This window comes from Coturnix japonica, chromosome 19, assembly GCF_001577835.2.
Source record: "Coturnix japonica isolate 7356 chromosome 19, Coturnix japonica 2.1, whole genome shotgun sequence".
In the NCBI taxonomy this organism is placed as follows: domain Eukaryota; kingdom Metazoa; phylum Chordata; class Aves; order Galliformes; family Phasianidae; genus Coturnix; species Coturnix japonica.
Window position 1 is genome coordinate 2,221,722 of NC_029534.1, and position 22,114 is coordinate 2,243,835.

Here is a 22,114-nt window from a genome sequence, read left to right on the forward strand (position 1 = left end):
AACAGTGTGAATCCAGACTGAAGATCCTCCCATGAACAGCAGCTCTGCCCAGTGTAATCTGTGACTTGTGAGCGAGGGACTGAGAGAGAAAGTCAAATAAAAGATAGTCAAGCAAAGCAAGATGCTGGTAGAATAAAGGAATCCAGGTCATCTATGCTTGCTTAAACCATATCCTTCCTCTTCCAGCCCACAGTCTTTTATGTTCCTCACAAGGAAATCATACATAAGCCATGGGAGACTTTCCCTCTTAAGGAAGGTGACTGCCAATGAGTGACCTCATGGTGAAATTCAGGATTATTTTGATTACGTTGTAATAGAAATAGAGTTCTTTTATGTAACCTTTCAGTCTGCAGTGCTGTAGTTAGGTCCTCTATTAATAGCACTGTCAGAAACGTGTGCTCATGCCTGAATTGACTCAGGTACAGAAAGTTGAGTGAATTTAGTGCTGGCTTAACTGGCATTGAGAACAGAGCCTACCTTGTATTCCTGCAACAGAAATACCACCCTGAATAATGTCACTTCCCATCAACACGCCTGAATTCCAATCTGGGTGACTGTCTCTTAGCATATCAAGTTTACAAAATGAACTTGCACATGATAGCTTTCTATGTTTAAATGGGTAGGTTGCTTTTATAAGATTGAGCGAGCCTGACTGAAGCAATAACAAAATATAAACAAATAAATACATTTGGGAATTGGAGTTAACCTACAGCAGGAAGGACTTCCACAAAGACCTCCTTTGGCTACAAACACCATTTATAAGATGAATTTCAGTAATGCTGCGGGATGTCTTTTTTCATCCTAGTTTAATCATTGAAGAGGACACGGATTTAATCAGAATTGCCGGAATGCCTGAGAATGGCTTTGTGATTAATTGTTGGAGTGCAGTAATGAAACGCTCGAACTATAACCGGAATTACAACAAGGGGAGAAGATTCCAGCATTGCCAGTAAAGCATCTCGTCTATCCTGGGTTTCTCACTCTTGTTGCAAAGCCAAGTTTGATGTTCACATAGGAATTCCTCGTGGTCGAAAACAATGAAGAGTGTTACTTTCGAGCAGGATAAATCCTTTTTAGCAGCTCCTTACAACAGAGCGGGGAGTTTCCCAGTTTCCGATGATGATAACTGCTCACCAATCGGCCAGAAACTGCATTTCTTTAACAATTTAGTCGTAAAATCGGTAAAATTAGAGACTCCAGCGGGGGGTACCGCGTTCACCTCATGGTACCAGGCGGGCACTCACTGAGGTGGCGTTCAGACACCGTTGCCACCTTATAGCAGCCCGTGCTGCCCCCACAGAGCCCCACAGAGCCCACAGAGCCACCCACAGCCCCACAGAACCCCACAGACCCCATAGAGCCCCACAGAGCCCCATAGACCCCATAGACCCCATAGAGCCCCATAGAGCCCCATAGACCCCATAGAGCCCCATAGACCCCATAGAGCCCCATAGACCCCATAGAGCCCCATAGAACCCCATAGAGCCACCCACAGCCCCACAGACCCCATAGACCCCACAGACCCCACAGACCCCATAGACCCCACAGACCCCATAGACCCCACAGACCCCATAGACCCCACAGAACCCCACAGAGCCACCCACAGACCCCACAGAGCCCCTCAGAGCCCCACAGCGCAGCAATCCCGCACAGCGAGCAACTCTCCATCAGCCAGCACTGCTTCCCCCAGCCAAATAATAACCACGGCTCCCTCTGGGCGTGGGAGATGGCTTCGAACGAGGACAAAACGCTGTTTTTTGTTACGTTACGGCTCTTTATGTCACAGCAGCCTTAGAATCAACTAAGGTTGGCAAAGAACGCTTAAACACATCCATCACTGAGGAAAAGCCGTGAGTGAACTGAAGGCTGCTGCCCTCAGGAGACCCGCTGCCCTCAGCGAAACGGATGGCGGCCTGGCTTCTCCTCGCCCCGCCTCCACACACACACAGCTCAGCCGCCACTCCTAAGATGGCGGCGCGGAAGGGCCTGTAGCTGCTCGAAGTGCGTCTGCGCAGAGCGGAGTGCAGGAGGAGGAGGAGGAGCAGGGCGGCACGGAGCCACGGCCGCGCGCCCCTGGCAGGGACCCTGCGTGCTGTGGCGGCGGTGCGGGCGGGCTGAGGGGGCCACTCGCAGCCGCCTCGGGCTCTGGGAGCACCGGGAGCCGCGCCGTCCTCGGGACTCATTCCGAGGATAGAAAGGGAGAGAATGACGGAGCTCCAGTCCGCCTTGTTACTGCGGAGACAGCTAGCAGGTACCGGCGGATGGAGAGAGGAGACGGGAGAACGGAGTCTGAGGGCAGGACGGGTCGTGAGGGGGAGGAGGGGGACGGCGGGGAGCGGGGCGGCTGTGAGGGGGAAGGGGAGGCGGCGGCCTAACCAGCACCAACCCCCCCTGAGCTCAGTGCCCGGCCCGGGGCTGAGGGAACTAGGCCGGGGGGGGAGGGGGAGCGTGGCAGCGCGGCCGGGGGGAGGGGAGGGGAGTAGGGGAGGGGAGCGGGGCCGGCTCGGTACGGAGCGGGCTGTGGGGGCTGCGCTTCCACCGCCGTTCCCGTCCCGGCAGCGGCTCCGCTCGGGCCTCCGCGGCCTCTTGTCCCCTCGCTGGGCCTCGCCGTGGGGGTGCATTGCGGGGAGGGCCGCGCGGTGTTGTCAGAAGCGGAGGTGGGAGTTGTATGGCGGCTCTATATATAATATATAACACATATATATTTTTCCCTTCGATTTTTATTATCCTCCCCCTCCTCGCGTCCAGAAGCGGCGCCTCAGGGCTGAGCTCGCCGCGGGGACCTGAGCTGCCCCCGTCCCGCCCCCCGCTCCGTGCCCGTGAGGAAGGAAGGGCCGCTGCCCCCTTTGTTGTGAGCGCAGTGGGGCGAGGAGCGGCCCGTGGTGCTGCGGGCCGGCAGCCCATAGCGGCGGCTCCCCCTCCCTTTGTGTCCCGGGCGGCCCCGCGCTGCTCCGTGTGCCCGGGCTGCGGCCGCGGTGGGGTCCTGGCTCGGCCCGGCGGCGCCGCGCATGCGCTGGTTGTCGGGGCGCACAATGCAGCTCCATGTGTCGCTCGCTGCCAGATTTAAAGAGACACGGAGCCGGCGGAGCAGGGAGGGGGTTGAACGCTCCCTCCCCCATCGCACGTGTGTGCTCCGAACCGCCCCTGAGCAACGCCGGCACCTCGGGCAGCTCCGCTGGCTGCTGTGCGCCTTACGTAAAAATGAGTTGCTCCATAGCCAGATAAGGAAATGCTCGCTAGGTGTACCTAAAGCCGGGCAAATAGAGCTCTGTAGCGCTTCGGAGGGACGGGTCACAGCCGTGCGGGGGGTCCCTGCGGGAGGGATGCGGCCCCCGGTGGCTTTAGGGCTCTGCTCACTGCGGAGTTGCATAACAGAGTGCGGGAGCTGCATGGCGCTGAGTGATGGGAGCGAGGTGGAGCTGAGGCCCGGCCAAGCAGCGGGGCACGGTGGGCTAAAACTTATTGAAGGTGATTTTTGTAAATAAAAAGATTTCCTCCACGCGGTGTGATCGTGTCAGTGGGCCCAGCAGGCGTTACGGCATTCCTGAACATCTGCTGGGGCATCTACTTGTTCACATAAGCAGTTATCAATATATATAGGCTTAAACCAGGAGCTCCAAAAATTCTTGCTTCTGCAACAGTTCTCTCTTCTGTAAGTGATCACACTGGGAGGAGATGGTGTTGAGGCTGCTCTTTAGCTTCATACAAACAAGCGTTTGGTGACCTGAGACGGTCTGGAATTTGTGTGTTAATTAAATAATTGTACACCGTGAAAGGAAGTTCCCAACTTGAGCTGAGTGTCAAAGGGACCATCAAGAAACTTTCAGACCGCCTGTGTTGTGTAGTTCTTTATGACCTGCCCTCTGAATGAAGGTTGGTTGGATGTGCTGCTGGACTTGCAGGCTCTTAGACTGACTGAAGCCCTCAGTCTTTCTGCTCTCTCTCTTCTGAGAGCTTCACGTGCCGTGTAAAAGCAGTGAACCCTTCCAGTTGCCTTATTACTGATACTGAGTCAACTGGGCACTGCGGCCATTTGCATGTAACGTGCAGCCCCTTTGTGAGGCCTTTGGGTTTTAAGTACCATCAGTACTTTTTTTTTCCTACATCTACTTAGAGATATTAAAATATATAAATAATATATACATAAATTATACAGAAATGTGCATATACTTTTATGTAATTTTTGTGCTTCTGTGCATAGAAAGTGGTTGAGTGTATGCACTGAAGTGTGTGGGGAGTCTGAAATTCTTCAGGAGCTCAGCCTGGAGTAGTTACTGACCTGGAAAGGGAAATATGTTGTTTCTTCCATATTTGATAATCTCTGCTGTATCTGAATGGAGCTGAAGCAAGGCCCTGAACTGCTTTTTCTAATGGCAGGCTGCTTGAAGGTGCAGTGCAGAGACTGAGCCTTGTGAGGTCTCACCTTCCCCCCCGCTGCTGTTTTCTCCCAGCTCTCATCTGCTCCAGTGTATCCCTCATTGTACCCACGCTGTTTTACCTGCCTCAAAACTAAAACCAATGCTGAGGGTTTTTTTCTTACTGAATGGGACTGATATTTCAGTCCTAATGCTGCATGCAGCTTTGGGTTGTGTATTGAGTGTGGTGAGTGATTGGGTTGTACTTAATGGTTGGGTTTTGGAGGGCAGCAAAGTGGAGATGAGTTACGTCATCTGAACTCATTTAAACTGGTCGAGGTCACTCCTTTATCAGTGTTGTTCAAACTGTGAGAGATCTGAAGTCAGGGCTGTTATTTGGTGTGGAGGGAGGATAACTGGACCTGAGGCCCTTATGGTTGCAGAAGAGTTGAGGAACATAGGGTGTGTGTTTTTGTTGTTGGCTTTTTTTAATGCTAAGTAGGGTCAACGTCTGCAGATGGAATAATGATCCATATCGCCACAGGGTTGATATAACTGGCTTATACCTACATGTGCTTGCCCCCAGCGAGGCACGAGAGCAGTTCAAATCAGTGTAGTCAGAATGTGGGTTAGATTGGCTGGTTGTTTTCCTTCAGTGTTTTAAAGGAAATACTGAGTGGGGATCTCCAGCCATTGAGGGCAGTGCTGGAGCTGAGCGGAGGCTTAGAGCTGGAGGGAGGCCCTCCTGCATAGATAGTTATCAGTGAAGCCAAATAGTTGCTTTTCAGATCAACCTGACTGTAAGCTTCAGCAGCTTCTGGAGTTATCTTAAAATGCAGAAGAGGTATTTGTTCATACAGGTGTATGGTTGGTTGTGTTTTATTGTTGTTTGTGGTGTGAGGCTTTTTGCCTTTTCTTTTCTTTGAAAAACATGTTTGGGTAATAGTGAGACATTGTGTTGCCTCTGCCCAGTTATTCTTATGGGTAAGAGATGGGGGGGGAAAAAAAAGGTAAATGAAATCCCTCTGAACTTCCAATGGGTGGAATAAACCCAGCAGCATTGAATGTGTAGCACTGGGTCAGCAGAACTATGGCACCAGGAGGTCGGTGTAGGAGCTGTGTGGGTAAAATGTGTTCTTCCTACAGCCTGAGAACTTTGTGTTCTTTAACAGCTGATTGGTACAACAGAATGTAAAGCTCTTCTGCTCTCCAGAGCTGTCAAGCCTGAGGGTTTTGAAGGCTGAGGTACTTCTCTAAATGCTTTTATTTAATCTTCCTGCCGAATCCTCCTTGACGTGGACTTGTTAGAGTGGGCAGACTTGTCTAGTTCACCCGGCAAAAGCACACAGGGAGGATGTAGTTAAATCACAGCGTATTGTGGAACCAGAAGTGCGACTCATCTCTGACACAAACATGGTTCACTGGAAATAGGAATAACCGAGCTCTGCTGTGTTGTAAGTATTATCCAACCTAGGATACCAAGAAACCACACTAACCATGTTCTCAAACATGAGAAATGCAGCATTATTTCAAGTTAAAGTGTATGTAAATTATTTCCAGTGAAGGTGTCTATTTAAAAGTTAACAAATTGGAAATCTATTAAAAACTTAACATGACAGTTCTGTAGTTTTTACTGGTGTGGAAAAAAAATCCTGTATAACGTGAGCTCAATGAATTTCTGGCATCTCCTGGGGTTTCCTTTAAAAATATTTGGGTAGTAAATTGTGAGGGAGCTGTGGAATTAAGATCACTTGATAGGCCATCTCAGCTTCAACCTATCTCTTGGCTGGCAGTAGAAGGAAGCCTTTGTTTACAGCTGAATACTGCTGTTTTCTGCCTTAGAGAAGGTTTGTCTACAAGATGATATCACTGGAGTGGCACTGAACTGCAGTATTAAGCTGATGCAAGCCTTCCTATTAGCTTCCTTGGAGAGGTGTGTTTTTATGGTGAGTAATAATCTGTATTACCATACATAGTTAAGATTACAAGGCCCTACATGTATAAGATGTGAGTATCACTGAAGTGCTGGAAGAGCCCTACTTGTTCCAGAAAAGTTTTTCTTTGTAAGGATCAGCTTTTGTTGCTGCCATGCTTTATGGGACGCTCAGCTGGAACATGAACATGCACCAATTACATTTAAGTTAACACTTGCAGTGTAGGCTCCTGTCCTCTGTAGCAGATGAGTTAATCCTGTTTTCTTGTAAGAGTGTGACAGAGCCATCACAGCTGTCTTGCTCACGGTGACCCCAGGCTGCTCGTGCTGTTCTGACTCCGGTCACTGTGAGCTTCTGTTGCACTGCAGGCAATGCAATGGACACAATTTGTGGCTGCATGTGTCAGCTTTGCAGAGTTCCAGTTGTGTGAATAAGCTAAAGGCTGCCTCTTCAGAGGAAAACGGTGTTTATGAATGCAGTCATGAGTGAGAATTCAGGGATGCTGACTGTTCTGGTGAGGTTTAGCTGAGCCTCAAAATGGAGCAGCTTGGTGACTCGCCCATTTACTTGCATGGGATGACACTGGTCACAGCCCTTTGGCTCTGCTGAGGCCAGCTGAGTAACGGGGAAAGAACCAAGTTGGCTGTAAACGGGTCTTTTCTCTGTCCCACTTCTGCCCCCTGGAAAAATAGTGGGGAATCATCAGTTACACCCCAGCATAACTTTATCTGCATCTGATGGTGGAGTGACTTCTGCTCAGTAAGGGGGTACTCCAATAAAAGAACATGTTTCAACTATAACTGATTCTGCCTCCGTTGTTCTACATCTCATCATGTTGTTTGATACAGGACTCAGAACAGCACGTGTGCACTTAGCGGGGAGAGGATTATTTGCTTCCTTCCACACTTGTTCCAAGTTCCTTCCCCAAAGCTCTGTTCTCGTACTGCTGAAAACAAGTGAACTTTGTAGATGAAACGTGCTCCCCTCAAATAGGTTTTCTGCTGGTTTTCTTCCCCTAAAGTGCTTAATTGAACCTTTGATTTTAATCTAGGTGTTCTTGTTTGCCACTTTTGGGGCTGGTGAAGGTCTTCTACGTATGTCAGGTGCTCTGCAGAAGTAAGTTTAAATGTTCATGCAGAATAGGATGGAAGTGTTTCAAAAAATACAGAGCTTTTTCTTTCCAGCACAGAGATGGGGGTTCTGGTAAAGTGAAACTACTCAACTGAAAGGTTGCTGCTGTTCTGAAAGCATGAACTAACCAAAAACTGATACGTGTGCAGAGCTCAGTGCCTGGAGAAGGAAGAGCAGGTGCTTGGGGTGAGGAAATGGGGCACGTAGCTCTTGAAACTCTCACTGTCTCGTTTTTGTCCCTCTGTGTGGGAACAGAATGTGGGCAGCACTTGGTGCTGCAGGCCTGGACTGTCACCACACTGCACCTGCTCCGTGCTTCAGTTTTCAGCAGCGTGTGGCTGTCAGTGGTCTGCTCTTGGCAAGGTCTGTCGCTGCAGAAATCTGGTAGGTCTGAGCTCAAGGCTACACGACAAATGTAAATGGGTGTACTTGCTTCTCTTCTCCTTCCTACTGTCAGGTCCAAGGCATATCAGCTGGAACAGAGATCAGATATCCAGGCCCTGTAAGAACACTAAGTATAGCAATCTAATGAAATAGGATTCCATACAAATAACTTCACTCCTGGGGTGAACATAAGCCAGCACAAGCACTGCTAAGAATTATAGTGAAGACTAATAGAAATCTTTTTGTAAAGGCTTTCATGTGTGATTTGCCCATATATTAAAGGAAACCTCTTCCCATGCAGTCGTCACAATGCCTGCTATGCTTGACTGCCTGGTGTTGTAGTTACCTTGTACTTGGTGCTGTTAGGTGTCACTTAAATATCCTAAAACAATTCTGAATAACAGCACAGGCCAAATTAGGATCTACAAAGCTGTTGTGTAAGTGAGAGAAGAAAACAGGCTGGAAAAGGATCCTTGTATGCCAGCTTATACATACAGTGAGGAAAGTTCCCAAAGAACTGTTCAGATGTTAACAACTCCCCATGGTACAGTGCAGTGGGACAGGCTTTCTGTTAGTTCCTCTATGTAAACCACACAGCTCCCAGTGCTTTTCAGGCTGTTCAGCTGTGCTGTTTCATTACTGATGCATGTGATGGTTGTTCAGAAGTTACTTGGGTGGAGTTTTCTGTAACTTTAGGCTGTTAATTTGCAGTTTAACTTTTCCTACCATCCATGGCAAACTCTGAGTGAGTAATTCTTAGCACGACACTTGTTCTGCAGAATTCTAGCAGTGCATACAGTGGATGTCTGAGGCTTTGGAGGCTTCTTTGCAGGTGAGAGATAAGCAATTGCAGCATGTGATTTGTCTGACCTGTTTCTGACATCTGCTTTGGAAAGAGATAATCATGGAGTCCAGGGAAGTGCTTACCCTGATAAGATCTCTGTTGGATGTAGCTGAGGGAGCATCTCAAATGCAGACAGATGCATGTACCTGCCTGAAGCTTGTCTAACTCTGAAGAGTGGGAACTGCAGATGGAATGAAGATGGCACTTGTCTCACACTGGGTGTGATGGGTGTATATGGCCCCGTGCTGCAGCTGACTCCAGGCACACTTGCCAAATGCTCTCTGGTGAAACGTTCACTTCCTCTCAAGCTTGGACTTTAGAACCAAGCTTCTTCTGATCCTTGAGATTCTGTTCTTATATTATCTCCTCCCTGTCCCAAATTCAGACCTTACTGTGTCTTTCTTACAGGCTTGTTCAGCCTTCATATTAACCTGAGGAGCGTGATTCAAAACCATAAGCCGTACTATAAGAGTTAAGGGTTTTGGCCCTGGCTGGAAAGTTTACTGGGGCTAAAAACCAAAATCAAATGGGAACCTCTCAGCTTTGTCCTCTATCCTTCTCATTCCTGCCTTGTTGTGCACATCACTGGGAGGCTGTGTAGTGGTAGCTGAGGAGCAGCACAGTGGTGCAGCAATGTCTGCAGCTGCCCATGACTGCATTGAGCAGCTTGCATGTTAACGCTGCCAACGCAACCCTCCACCAGTTCCCTGAACTGAGAGGAAAGTCAGGTTTGTTGAGCCTGTAATGGTGCCATCCTCAACAGGGGATGTTGTGCTGGAAGTTGGTTAGCTGCCACGCTGAAGGTAAGAGCCAAAGCCTTGAGCTGCTGCTTGAGAGGTCTGTCCTTAAGGCAGGTTTATCTCTTCTGCTCCAGTCTTGCCGCAAAATAATATAAAATGTTCTTCTGAGGCTAAAACTGGTCTGTGTCTTAATTGCTGTCTCATTTGTCACTGCTGAAGTGGCAGCCAGGAATGTGTGCATCACGTGCTTTGTTTTGACTGAACTCTTTGGATGAGCTCATGGAGCAAGACAGAACATGATGAAAGCAGGTAATATGGGGTGCTCTTAATGAGATGAAGTTACAGTAGCCCGGCCCTAAACTTCTAGATTGAAAGGCTTACAGCTGGCAGTGTAGGCAGGAAGAGAAGTAGTGGAAATCTTAGCTGACCTTAGTTAATGAAACTGTGGAAGCTTCAGGTTGGGGTGTGGAGAGAGGAGCCTAGAAGAAGGATTTTCAGTCTGAGCAGAAGCTCCTTGGTTAGTGCTGAGACTCATAGGAGGCAGCTGGGGGGTGGGGGGAGGAAGCACAAGTGCAGTCTATAGCAAAATAAAGCCTCTGATCCTGGCCTTTACGTGCCTGTTCTGGGAGCTGACTGTGAGTCAGTGGGATGATTTCTGCAGAAGCCTTTGTTGGGGTTTGGGCTGTCCTGAGTCTGTTTTCGTTCTGTGCTCAGTCCCCTGGCAGCACAGAACTCATCCCCTGTGTAACTTACTGGAGAAGCTCTATTAAAAGTCCTGCAGAAGCTCGTATTTTTGAAAGCTTTGTTCTGGAGTGTAACTCAAACTCCAGAGTGTTTGCACGCAGCATTTGGCTGGCTGGAACGTCAAGCTGAGAAGTTTAGATGCCACACATAGCTGCCACATGTGGCCATGGGGTTCTTTCTGCTTAGTCATTTTTGTTGATGCTGTTTTGCTTTTGCGTTTCTAAAAGTCTCTTGGCCTATATAAACACAGTTTTAGTGAGAGTGGGCACGTCAGTAGCTTGGTGTAAACTAAACAAACTGGATTGTACAGTTCTGGCTCAAGTTTAAGGCTGTGGTAACTTGGTTCTGCTTTAGGAAGAGCTGAGCCACCGGAGCACTGCCTTGTGCTGGCAGACTGTGGGAAGCCAGGCATGGAACATTAAAGTGTACTCTGGACTTAAAACAACTTTGAATCATTGGTCTATTGTCCTGGTTCAGAACTGAGAATGGGTTGGAGCCCAGTGCCTGGCTTCATTATCTGGTTTCTATTATATGAAGTCAATATTTTTCTGCAATTCAGGTAGCTTAAATGTTAAGTAACAGCGCACAGTATGTAGCAGCAGCAACTAGATTGCACTGAAACTTGAGTATGGATGTGATGGAGATGTGTTAATGTACTCAGATTTACACTTAAAAAGTACAGGATGTCTCTAGTTAAATGGAGAATTACCAAAGATAAGTGGTGTTGGCAAATAACCTGGGGGGGATGCAGTTCTTTACAGGTGTCTGACGTCTCTCCCTGAGTCCACAAGCTCTTTCTGAGCAGTGCTTTGCAACCCAGGCTGGAGCAGGGAACCAGATCCTCCATTCATACATTGTGCTCATCCTTGAGTTTGTCCGGGGAATGTCCTGTTCAGTCCACAAGTGGTTAAGGGCTGTGGGCGATGGGATGTGACAGACAGGACAGGTGTCTCCTTTCCCCATAGCGGCTCATGTCAGTGGGCTGTGGCTGCTTGGCAGCACGCTGAGAGCTGTGCTCCTTCCTTGCCATCCCTGCATGGATCTGGGGTGAGCCTGTGTGGGGCTGGGTTAAGGGTTCACTGCTTCGTGGGTCCTGACCCACAAGGAGTGGGTGCTCCTGTCAGTGAGCTCTTTGATAAGTGTGCTGCTGGATCCAGGGAAAAGAATTAAACAAGGCTTCAGTGTTTGTAAGTTTTAACGAGTTGCCGCTCATAACTGTCCGTGGTAAAGCAGCCAAGGATGATGTTTTTCACATCCCAGTGCAGAACTTCTCTGAGCTTTCCTTTTCTGTCTGTCAACTCGCTGTTAGTTGGGTGTTCAGCATAAAATGAGCTCTTCCATCCAGATTATCTGTGATATTGTGGTAATTCTATGTACATGTCACGAAGAAGATGCTGGAGCTTGTATCCATTGTCCTATCCCGAGCTTAAGTATTTGTGCAAGCTGAAACCACTTAAACTGCTTCAGTATCGCTCCAGTAGAAAGAAAATGGGACTCCTTACAAGCAGAGACTGGTGTCACATCAATAAAAGAATCAAAATGTGCTTTATAGGTGACATCCACTGAACAGACTTATTGCATCCTTATTGCAGCAGCTAAAGGTGACTGCAGTGGCTGTCCCTACTGCACTGCTCACAGGCTCTGTGCATTGTGAGAAGGAAGATTGGATGCCAAGATCTCTTGCAATATAGTGCTGCAAAATCTTCGGTATAGATATGAGTCAGTGCAAGAGCTGGCTTTTATTGGGATCAAGTATGTGGAAAAAAATGCTTTGAAGGACTTGAGAGCTTTTCCTTTTTTAAAAAGCTGCCATCTGAAGGCAGAGACAGATGTAAAAAGAAATGGAAGGAGCACAGATCTAGAAATAGAAGGGAAGATGTGGCTGCTGGGCTGCAGAACAGCGTGGTGTTCTGAATGCTTCGGGGCTCTGCAGAGGACCTGAAGCAAGGGCACTCAGAGGCAGGCAGCATTTTCCACTCAATCTCTGAAAGGTTTGTTTTATCACAGAGATGAGATAACTAACAGCTAATAAGGAAGCTGAGTGTGAGCAGCTCGAGTCTGAGCAGTTCACACTGAACTTGGACAAACTGACTTTTTTGTGTGTGCATTTTCTCTGTGTCCCTCTCACCTCCCTTTGACTTAAATTGTTACTCAAGCTTGTGTGGTTGTCTTCACAAACCCTCTTGGATATCAGAGTGAGGACAGGCCTGCTTAGCAGAGGTGTTTGTGTGCTTTGGCTTTGAAATTTGCATCTTTGTTAGATAGCCGTGGTATTACCTTTTTGCTTTAGGGACTGTCTTATGTAGGTACAGTTTGGTTCAACACCTACATCTGTTCTCTCTGTTCTGCCACTCAAAGTGAGTGTTTGACTTCATCTGTTGACTGAACCACACTGGGTAGCTTCTAAGAAAAGCCCTTCCAACGTGCTGCCAAGAAGTGAAACATTTCATGGGATTTCAGCATTGAATCATCTCCATGGATAAATCTGACTCTGAATTAGCAGTGGCTCGGTGCAGTCGTTCTCTCTGTCTAACTCTTTGGGATCATGATTCCATATGTGAGCTGAGCACTTTTACTATTTGGACTTATGCTCACCTGCATAAGGCTTGATTTCTTTGTGTTAGTTTATTTTTAACTGTGCTTTCAGTAATTTAATTTATAATTGGCAGACACTGCAGGCAGATTGGTTTGGGCTTAATGGTAGCCTTCCTTCCATAGCAGCATGAAGTTCTTACTTCAGGTTCTTCTGCTTGTGTCTGAGGGCATTATAACTGTATCAACTGAAGTCTGTGATGACAAGGAACTGGCACAAAAGAGTTGTTGGTGATGGTCCTGCACAAAAGGAATAGATAGGCTGACTGTGGAAGGATACAGTGACATGTTTAGTAACAAGGACTGTATAATGGCTGGCAGGATTTAAAATAAATGCAGTAGCTCCTGTAAAACAAAACAAATCCTGATCTTCTCCCTTCCCCTTCTATAAAGTACCAAAGATTCATCATGAGTTTGTGCTGTTTGGAGGACTGGAACAAGAATGGTCATTTCATATAATATTGCATTTAAGTCTGGTCTGTAACCTGAAGTAATCAGTTAAGAGAGATTGTTTTCCCCACCCCAACTTCACTTTTAGGGAGAACTTATTTGAGAGGTTCATTCCCAGATATTTTACATATATTTTTTTTTCTGAAGCAAACTGAGAGCAGTTAGTGGGGTCTGTATCCAGGCTTGACTTCAACGTAGCTATTTCCAGATCGACTTCCTATCTGGCAGTGACGATATGGAGTCGCCTATAAACTTAAGATCCTGTTTTGCTTATCGTTATTGGATGGAACTGTAGAACAAACAAATGAAAAAAGGAAACAGCTCATCCAGGCTCCCTGCATTCGACTTTGCATGTTTCAGGATTTAGCAAATCATTATCTCCAAAATGCCCTGGGCACATGGCTCAGTTCTTTACCAGCAATCTGAAAAGGATCATTTGAGGCAAGTAGGATGTTAGTTTTAAATAAAAAAAGATGGTGTGACTTTTTTTTTCCCCTCATGTTAACACTTTCCTAGAGCTAAAAATACACTTGAGTTCAATCCAACTCCTCAGGGTTCTCGCAAAGCAGTGTGATTCTTCCTCTAGTAGGAAACGCGTGGAATCTTTGATTTGCATGTGTACCTGTTGCTGGATGCACAGCAGAGCGTGTCGAAAGGTGCTGAGTTATATCCTGGTTATATTGTGCTCAGGATGTGCTCAGCAGATTGAGTCACACTGTGGGTCTCTGCTGAGGCGATGTGCAGCTGTGTGTGGTAGGGAGCTGAGGGTGCTCATCCAGATCTGAAGTCCCATCAGCAGACACCAAATCACCGAGTCATGGGGGCTTTGGTCGCTACAGATACATGAGTAAAACCAGCAAACAAATGCTATAGACATCTAAAGTTACTCTTGAATTCTTTTTCCTACACAGAACTCAACAAAAATCCAGTGGAAGGCTTTTCAGCGGGCTTAATAGATGACAATGATCTTTATCGATGGGAAGTCCTTATTATTGGTCCTCCAGATACACTATAGTAAGTACTGCTACTTATATAGAAACTTAATCTCATTTAATAGTTCCAACCTAGACCGAATAGAGAACCTGGGTCTTCATATTAAGTTAGGTAATGCTGTTCTGTTGCTAGAATAGGCTATACCTAGAGGCAGCTTGTTTTCTGTACGTTGAAGTAAAGCAGGTGTATACTATTACTCTAGCTTAGCTGATAGTACTGCCTTAAACCATTCCAACTTCATGCTGGCCACTGCGTGACAATGTTATAGAGATGTAGCTGAGACTAATTCCATGATCTGCTCCAGTCTCTCCCAATTATCTCAAATTGAGATGGATCAACCCTCACACTTGTAGCCGTTGAAGAACTTCCCAGTGTGACCTGGGGTACTTTAATGTTGATCAAACTTGTATTGTAGGCCAGACTTACATGGTAGGATTCAAAAAACTTGAATCTTTATTCTTGTTCTGAAGGACTGGATTCTTTAATTGCCATTTGCACATAGAACTGTGTAGTTCACACAGTAACTTCTTTTCCTGGACTTTGAAGTTTGCTGTGTTTGTGCAGCTATATCTATGTCTGAAACAGTCTCCCATGTGTAAGGTAGGAGCTTCTTAAATAAAATAAAACACATAAATCCAGAGCTCTGGCTAATTGAGAGAATAACTTCTCTTCTATGGGGATTCTATGAGATCATTTCCTTCAGCTCTCAGGAGAAGGTTCTGAGCTTGGAAGAGGTCAGCCTAAAGTGTAGCTATTGAAGATGAGCTCTGCTCCTTATTAAGCTGTTGCAGTGGTAAATTACTGGTACAAAAAGTAGCATTAACTTGAGGTCAGTTTTAGTTCCAGCATGAAATTGTCATATACCTTTGTCTGAAGGCATCTGAGTAAGTAGTTGAGTGCAATGATCAAACTGATCTGGCATCTCAAGCTCACTACATGGTGACTCTCAAGCCTTGCATGGGACTAATTTTCCATCTTCTGCTGACCTCTTTTTGAACAGCCTTGTAGTGTCTCCATTATATTCTCATGGCTTTATGAATGCTTTCAAAGGAGGTGCTTTCAATTGACCATTTCCTTACGTTAAACATTGCAGTACAATCTTTTCCCACTTCATTGAGGTGCTGAGCTTGTTTTGAGACTTGTTAGATAGCAAAGTCTCTTCTGCTCATGTCCTTAGTCTCTTTTTTTAATGTAAAGTCAGACAAAATTAGACTTTGGACTCAGTCCATGATGCTATTGGCAGAGACCCCTTTATTGGGAATATTGCTAAAAATGATGCTGATTTCCCTTTGACACCTGTCTTTATTAACTGCTACACTGCAAAACAGTTAAATTGCTTTATTTAAATACCATTGATGAAGGGCAGTTTGGTATAATGTACAATCTAGTAAATCTATTATTTGCTTCTCTAAAAGGGAAGGAAGAGCTTTTCTGCTATGGGGGGAAAAAAGACTTAATTTTGGGCAAGAATAGCTGGTGTTGTTTCTGAAACCCTTACTCTTAGCAGGTAGAAGCGTTCATTAGAATTTGCTTGGGTTTCTAAAAGCTGTTAACAATGAATGCTGCAGTTTGACATCCCTTCTCTGCTCTCTGTTAAAAGTCAGGCCATTTAGATGTAGTAGTTTTCTGTTTTTGTGCTTTGTCTACCAAGCTGAGGGTTGAAAAGATGTTATTAGAGGTTCCTCCAAAAGTAACGCTGTAGCCATGAAGTTTAAGTTTTCACTGGGATTCACTATGACAGCTGATACTGAAAGATTAGGACAGAGGTGTCTAGAAGAGGAATATAAACAGGTACCTGTGAGGCAGTATTTGAGAAGGAGATGCTGGCAATATTTCTGTTTTACAAATATACTGGGAATAAAAATAAGCTTGTGAATTCCTTGTCACTTATTTTCTTGCTCTTGTATTGTTGGGGTCCTGGCAATATCTTATGATGGGACCATAGTCTAGAAACACCTTGAATTGCATGTAGAAGTGTTGTTGCTATTAGTTACCAACACATTAAGCTGTATGAGGGGTAAGCTGAGAGCTTTTGGTGAATCAATAAGTTCTTACCTTCAACTAAAACTTACCAGAGAATCTACTAAGATATTTTTGATTCCCCAGTGAAGGTGGTGTTTTCAAGGCTCATCTGACTTTTCCAAAAGACTACCCTCTGAGGCCACCAAAAATGAAGTTCATCACAGAAATCTGGCATCCGAACGGTAAGAGATCACAAAGCTGTATCTTCTTGTGATTAAGAACTAACATGTGAGGGAGATGAGTAAATACAATGCTGCTCATTCTAGAAGTACAAAAACATGCATTTACTTTGCCATCTTCGCCTCAGAAAGAAATTGTGATTAACCATGCAGAGTTTTAAGTGTGAAGTTCTGGTATGGGGAGACGGATCTAGGCTGTTCAATACAGAATATTTGTGGTTGTCCTCTTCTAGTGAAGCATGAAAGGAATTAACAGCATCTTTTAGTTATAGTCATAGAATCATAGAGTGGCTTGGATTGGAAAGGACCTCAAGGATCATCATGTGCCAGCCCCCGTCCTAAAGATGACAGCTCCTAGAGTTTCAGTTTTCCTGGTCTGCTGGATATAGATGGGATGGTGAAATAAACTGGAAGAGGGTTTTCACTGGAATGTTCTTTAGGTTCTCAAATGATTAATGAAGCTGTAGGTACTGAAATTGGGAAGATCCCTGTACAGTGCCCTGTCTTAAGGCAGTGAGAATGTCTTGGTGCCTTGTCTATTTCAGCTCTGGAAATAACGGAGTACTTGCCAGGTAGTTTCTGATTCCAGAAACTGAAGTAATATGGCAATACATTGCAATAGTATCCAATGCTTTGGAAGAAGTTTCCCTTTGCTTTGTTAAACTGGACAGAAATAGGTTTCAATGGAAACCTGTTTGAGTAGTTCTTAAAGTTGCAGCCTAATGTTAAAATCAAGCTCTTCTGACCTAAGTACTGCCTCCTCCCTCAGGTGCCTAGGAATAGTAGGGCTTTACCAAGCATTGTTTCTTACAAATCAAGTTCTCCAACATTTAATTGCTTTCCTTTTTTTCACCAAGATGCTTTCAGACTAGCTGCAATGCAGGTTAACAGTACCAGCTGTATCTTGAAGAAATGCCAGCGTGTTCGTTACTGAAATATGCCTTGTTCTATTTTGTAGTTGACAAGAATGGTGATGTCTGCATTTCCATTCTTCATGAGCCTGGAGAAGACAAATATGGCTATGAAAAACCTGAGGAACGCTGGCTTCCCATTCACACAGTGGAAACTATTATGATTAGTGTAATTTCTATGCTGGCAGATCCCAATGGCGATTCTCCTGCTAACGTTGATGCAGCGGTAAGATATTGATTTATTTATTTTTGTCTATAGTTTAGAAGATTAAACGTGACAAACAGTGCAATAATTTTTTTAGGCTAACTTTGTATAACGTGAGCTGAGGCTACTTTCTTCCTAGGAACAGCAGTTGTTATAAAATGATTTCTAGTTAGCTCTGGAAAATCTCTTGTAGCATTCAAGGGAGAGATGCTGTCAGATTTCATAGGCAGTGTTCTTTATTTTTCCTATTTGGTTATGCAGCTATTTGTAGCAAATAAACCAATGCACTGAAGTACCTGTAGATAAAGCTCAGTGTTCTAACAGTATATGTAACTTCCTTTGAATAGAAGGAGAGAACTTAATTATGGTGAAATACTCCATTATGTTGTGGCCTTTTGCATTCACCTCTTTAAAACTGTCTCATGTGGACACTGATTGAAGCAGTCGAGTAGACTTGTCTGTGCAGTTCTGCCTAGAGAACCTGAAAGCTTCACTGGATGTCTGGCTTTTAAGTTAGTGGAAGTGTCGTCCAAGGCTTGAATGCCTGGCTAAGGAGCGATAGGGAATGGTACAAGGAATAGTCAAAGACTCTGAATCTGTAGCGAGGCTTCTTTCATGTTTGGACGTGTTTTATGCAGCAAGCATAGTGTTTCTGGAGCATGGCCTATGCTACGTGGTTGTGTAAACACAGCTATCAGTTCTCTAGAAGAGCTGCTTTTCTAGCAGAACAGAAATTAGACTAATAACTTTTTGTGGTGCGGAGGGAAGAATCCTCAGCTCTTAGGGGGGAGTCAGAGATCAGCCTTGAGGCCCCATTCATCTGAGATATGCTGACATACTTATTCCTGCATTGCAATTCAGCAATGACTAATACCGTGAGTGGTTACGAAAGAGAAGTTCCCAGTATAACTGGGAGAGTAAAGAAAAGGGGGGATGGCAATTGGAAGATGTAAAGTTTTAAGACGTATGTTAACCTATGCCTTCAAGTAGGAGAAGTTTAGCTTTCAAAAGTCTTTAATCTGCTCTGCTGTATTTCCATGAGTGGTTGAGCTGTGCCGAAAAATCTGTACAGGAAAAGTCTTGTGTGAATCAAACTTAATGGGGTAAGAAAAACAAATACAGTTGTAGTGAGGAATTTCCTCACGTAAGGTTGTTTTAAATGCTGGCACTCCCCTTCTTGTGTCACATTACTGGTAGAAACAAGTACCCAGGACAAGTGGATGTTTTCTGCTGGCAAACCTGAGAGCACTGGCAGGAACAAGTTATTAATGAAATGCTAAAAGTACAATTAGAATTCCTTGGTTAACAAACTCATGTATGCTGAATGTAGCTGACCTAACACTGGGGAAAGCTGCTTTTAACTACACTTATCACTCCCTAGAATTGTGTTTTGTGTTCTTTTGATATTCTACCCTAATTTCTACCAGCTGCTTTTGAAGCAGATTTGCTTCTTGTCTACAACTGTCAGATACAAAACTATGCATTTGTTTACCTACTGGTAAGTCAATCCCTGAACCACAGGGTAAGGGATGGAAACGCCTTTAAAGTAATGCAGCTTTCTCTATCCCAGCCTGATATATACTAATAATTTACAAGTACAAAAACTTAAAATCCATCTCGGACTGTGGAGACAGCACTGAGTGTAACTGCTGGAGCCTTTGAATGCTAGAAACTGTTTTTAGACTGCAGTACCCGATTTTGCCAAGTAACTTTCTAACTTAATGTGTGCTACTTGAGCAAACTCTGGTTTGTAGAGTGTGTCCTCTTCATGGTAACCAGAGCATCCTCATCATGGTAGTAAGGAATCAGCAGCCCATGCTGTGTTCTGAGCTGCTCATCAAGGAGTCTTCTATTTAAGTGATGCTCCTACTTAGTTTACTGCAACAGGAGCATTTGGCAGTTAGTAAAAGATGCTTTGTTCTTGTTAATTGCATTTTCATTTTTCTAGATCCACTTAAGACTAAGTGTTCACAGGCAGATCATAGCTGTAGAGGAGCAGGGGAAGTAGCTGCTTCCTGGAAGACTGAAAAACATGCAGTGCTGTTTCTTTCAGTGGGGACAAATGAGGGACAGTAGCCTGGGTAGGTGCTGTGAGAAGCAAATGGAACTAATTTGTAAACTAAAATAAGAGTTTTGGAAAGATTGCTGTGAAATTGGGAACGTCACTTGCTGTTCAGTTCCAGACACTTGCTTCATAGCACTACAAATGTGAAAAGGAGGAAGAAATCAAAATGCTGAGAGTCTGAAGCTGGAAGGACACAATTCGCGAGAACTTGTCCATTGCCGTAGCACTGACATCTGAAAGCTGTCTATTCCATTACAGAAAGAATGGAGAGAAGACAGAAACGGAGAATTTAAAAGAAAAGTTGCCCGCTGTGTAAGAAAAAGCCAAGAAACTGCTTTTGAGTGACACTTATTCAGCAGCTAGTAGCTTCACTTTTTTCAGGGTAAGTATCTTCCTAAAGAAAGTTAGTTACCTGAGCTGAGGGTTTTCTGTCTACGTGTTGCTGAGCTCACTTTTCCTCAAAAACCTAAATTACTTTTTTTCAGCTGTGTGATCTTACAGTAATTCTCTGGCTATTTGCAATACCAAAGCCTGCATGGTTAAAGGAATGCTTAAAAACCTTTCTAATGCAATAACAGCTCCTTTCACCTCAGTTGGGGACCTTCTTAGCACTCTTGTATTTATACCATTCAGAAGTTGAAATTCTCTTTTGACAATATTCATCCTGCTTCACTAATAAAGCTTAGGAATCACTGGAGTTGTAATGGAAAGGAATACTCCTTCCTTCACATTCATTATTGTGAAGAGCACTTTTGACTCTTAAAAGCATCCTGTCTTGCTGTCTTGATTTCATACACATACAGTGTTTCTCTTGCAAGTATTGGTGGGGTGTTGCTTGTAGATCTTAACTAAGTTTTCATTGCAATTAAGAGCCATTCAGGTAAGATTGCTTCTTATGACTTATATATCTTCTCTGTAGAGGTACGTAAAACTCTTGAACAAATAAGTATTGTCCATGAGTTTGAAACATTACATAATGCTTTATTAAGGATCACGAGGGGTTTTGTTTTAATAATTGTGATTTCTTTGTAGGTCTCCAATTGAGAAACATGGCACTGTTTTTTTCCTGCACTCTACCCACCTATTGCTGGACTTCTGTTGTTACAAGTTGGCAAATACTGGCTGGAACTGGGCTGCAATAAAACATGCCAGTTATCAATGCTGACAAGAGCCTAACAAGTGCCAACACAAGATGATTACGCATTTTGAAATCTAATGAACTGCTTTAACCTTCAGGAAGAATTGTAAAGATGTGTACATAGCACAACATGATCCGGATAATATATATACTGTTCATGTACATCCACAAATACACATTGTACCAAATAATGCTGTCTGTAGGTAGGAATAGAATCGTGTAAATTCTAAAGATTTTAGCAGGTTTTTTTCCCTATTGTTTCCTATCAGTTTGGAAAAAAAAAAAAAAAAAAGCAAAACAACAACAAAAACCACCACCAAGTTGTGAAGCATGTCAAACTAAAACCAATTAGGATTAAAGTCCTTTTTCTTTTCTTCCCACTTTAATTTTCCTTTGACCCACCGAGGCTTAATTAAAATTTCTTGTTATTGAAGTTTAGTATCTTTTGTTTTGTGGTTTTGGTTCTGTTTTTGGGTTTTTTTGGAAATGTTCCCTTTTATTCCCCCATCAGAACTTCAAGTTTTCCTAATTAAACCCTGAAGGGATTTGCTATCAATTACTCGTGTCTTCTTTTATGATGACCTTTGTAGTCCCTAAGGTGCTTTATTTTTTTTTTCCTTCTTACCACCCCAACCTTTTTTAAAACAAAATAACCAATTGCACATGCTTCTTGAATTGGGTATAGCAATAAAACTGGCCATGGAGCACCCTCGCGCAGCCTGCTGGGTTTTACCTTCCAAGGGACTTGAGCGCTTTTGTTCAGAAGTTGAGTTGACTAAGTTAGTCTGGTCCAAGATGGGGATAAGCTGCTTCCTATGGGTGACTTGTTCTTCTTGCCTTTTCCATTGCCTGTTTGTGGGGTGGGGTGTGTGAGGGAGATGTTTTTTTTTCTCAAGGTTGAATTCAAGCATGCGCATCTGTAGGCTTTCAAATGACTAACTTCTGGGTTTGGTATCAGAACTAGTTTTTTCTTCTTATCCCTTTCCTCTCTCTCTCTTCTGTGGCCCTTCATATTCTTTGCCTTCTACTTCAGAGTTTTCCTCACCTAATGTACAAAGAAAATTGCGATGTATATTTTCATGTAATTTGATTTTTTGGAATTCTGTCACCTTCTGTAGTGAGTTCTTCCAAAATATAATTTTTTCCAATACTACTGTGTCAAACTTGCTGTTTTCAGTATCGAAACAGGAAGGGGAGCAGCAGCTGGATTTCAGCTTACCTGAGCATTTTCATCCAGCTGCAGGTACAAGCTTTTAACAGCGGAGTAACCCACAAAGAAAGGAGATGTTCTGGTGTGAAGAGTCATCATGTGAGGAGCCTTCAGTGGTAACCAGCCGGCTGTGGCTGGGCTTCATTTCAGAATACTATACAACAAGAGTTTATAAAAGGGGTAATTGCAGGTTTCTTGAGGGATGGGAGATGAGGGT

The 22,114-nt window shown here is 44.5% G+C and overlaps 1 protein-coding gene across 1 annotated transcript; it reads left to right on the forward strand.

Moving 5' to 3' along the window:
- Window positions 1–2,011: 2,011 nt before the first annotated feature.
- On the forward strand, window positions 2,012–21,837 carry UBE2G1 (ubiquitin conjugating enzyme E2 G1). Its single transcript, XM_015880604.2, has 6 exons — window positions 2,012–2,251; window positions 14,086–14,188; window positions 16,274–16,371; window positions 17,327–17,505; window positions 19,808–19,931; window positions 20,582–21,837. Exons 1-5 carry the CDS (start codon window positions 2,206–2,208, stop codon window positions 19,892–19,894), a joined length of 513 nt encoding a protein of 170 aa, XP_015736090.1. The 5' UTR covers window positions 2,012–2,205; the 3' UTR covers window positions 19,895–19,931; window positions 20,582–21,837.
- The last annotated feature ends 277 nt before the right edge of the window (window positions 21,838–22,114 follow it).

Excerpts from the sequence above, each read along its gene's own strand:
- UBE2G1 (XM_015880604.2), top strand. The coding sequence starts at position 2,206 with ATGACGGAGCTCCAGTCCGCCTTGTTACTGCGGAGACAGCTAGCAG. Across the intron at positions 2,252-14,085 it reads ACTGCGGAGACAGCTAGCAG|AACTCAACAAAAATCCAGTG; the intron begins GTACCGGCGGAT and ends TTTCCTACACAG. Across the intron at positions 16,372-17,326 it reads AGAAATCTGGCATCCGAACG|TTGACAAGAATGGTGATGTC; the intron begins GTAAGAGATCAC and ends TCTATTTTGTAG.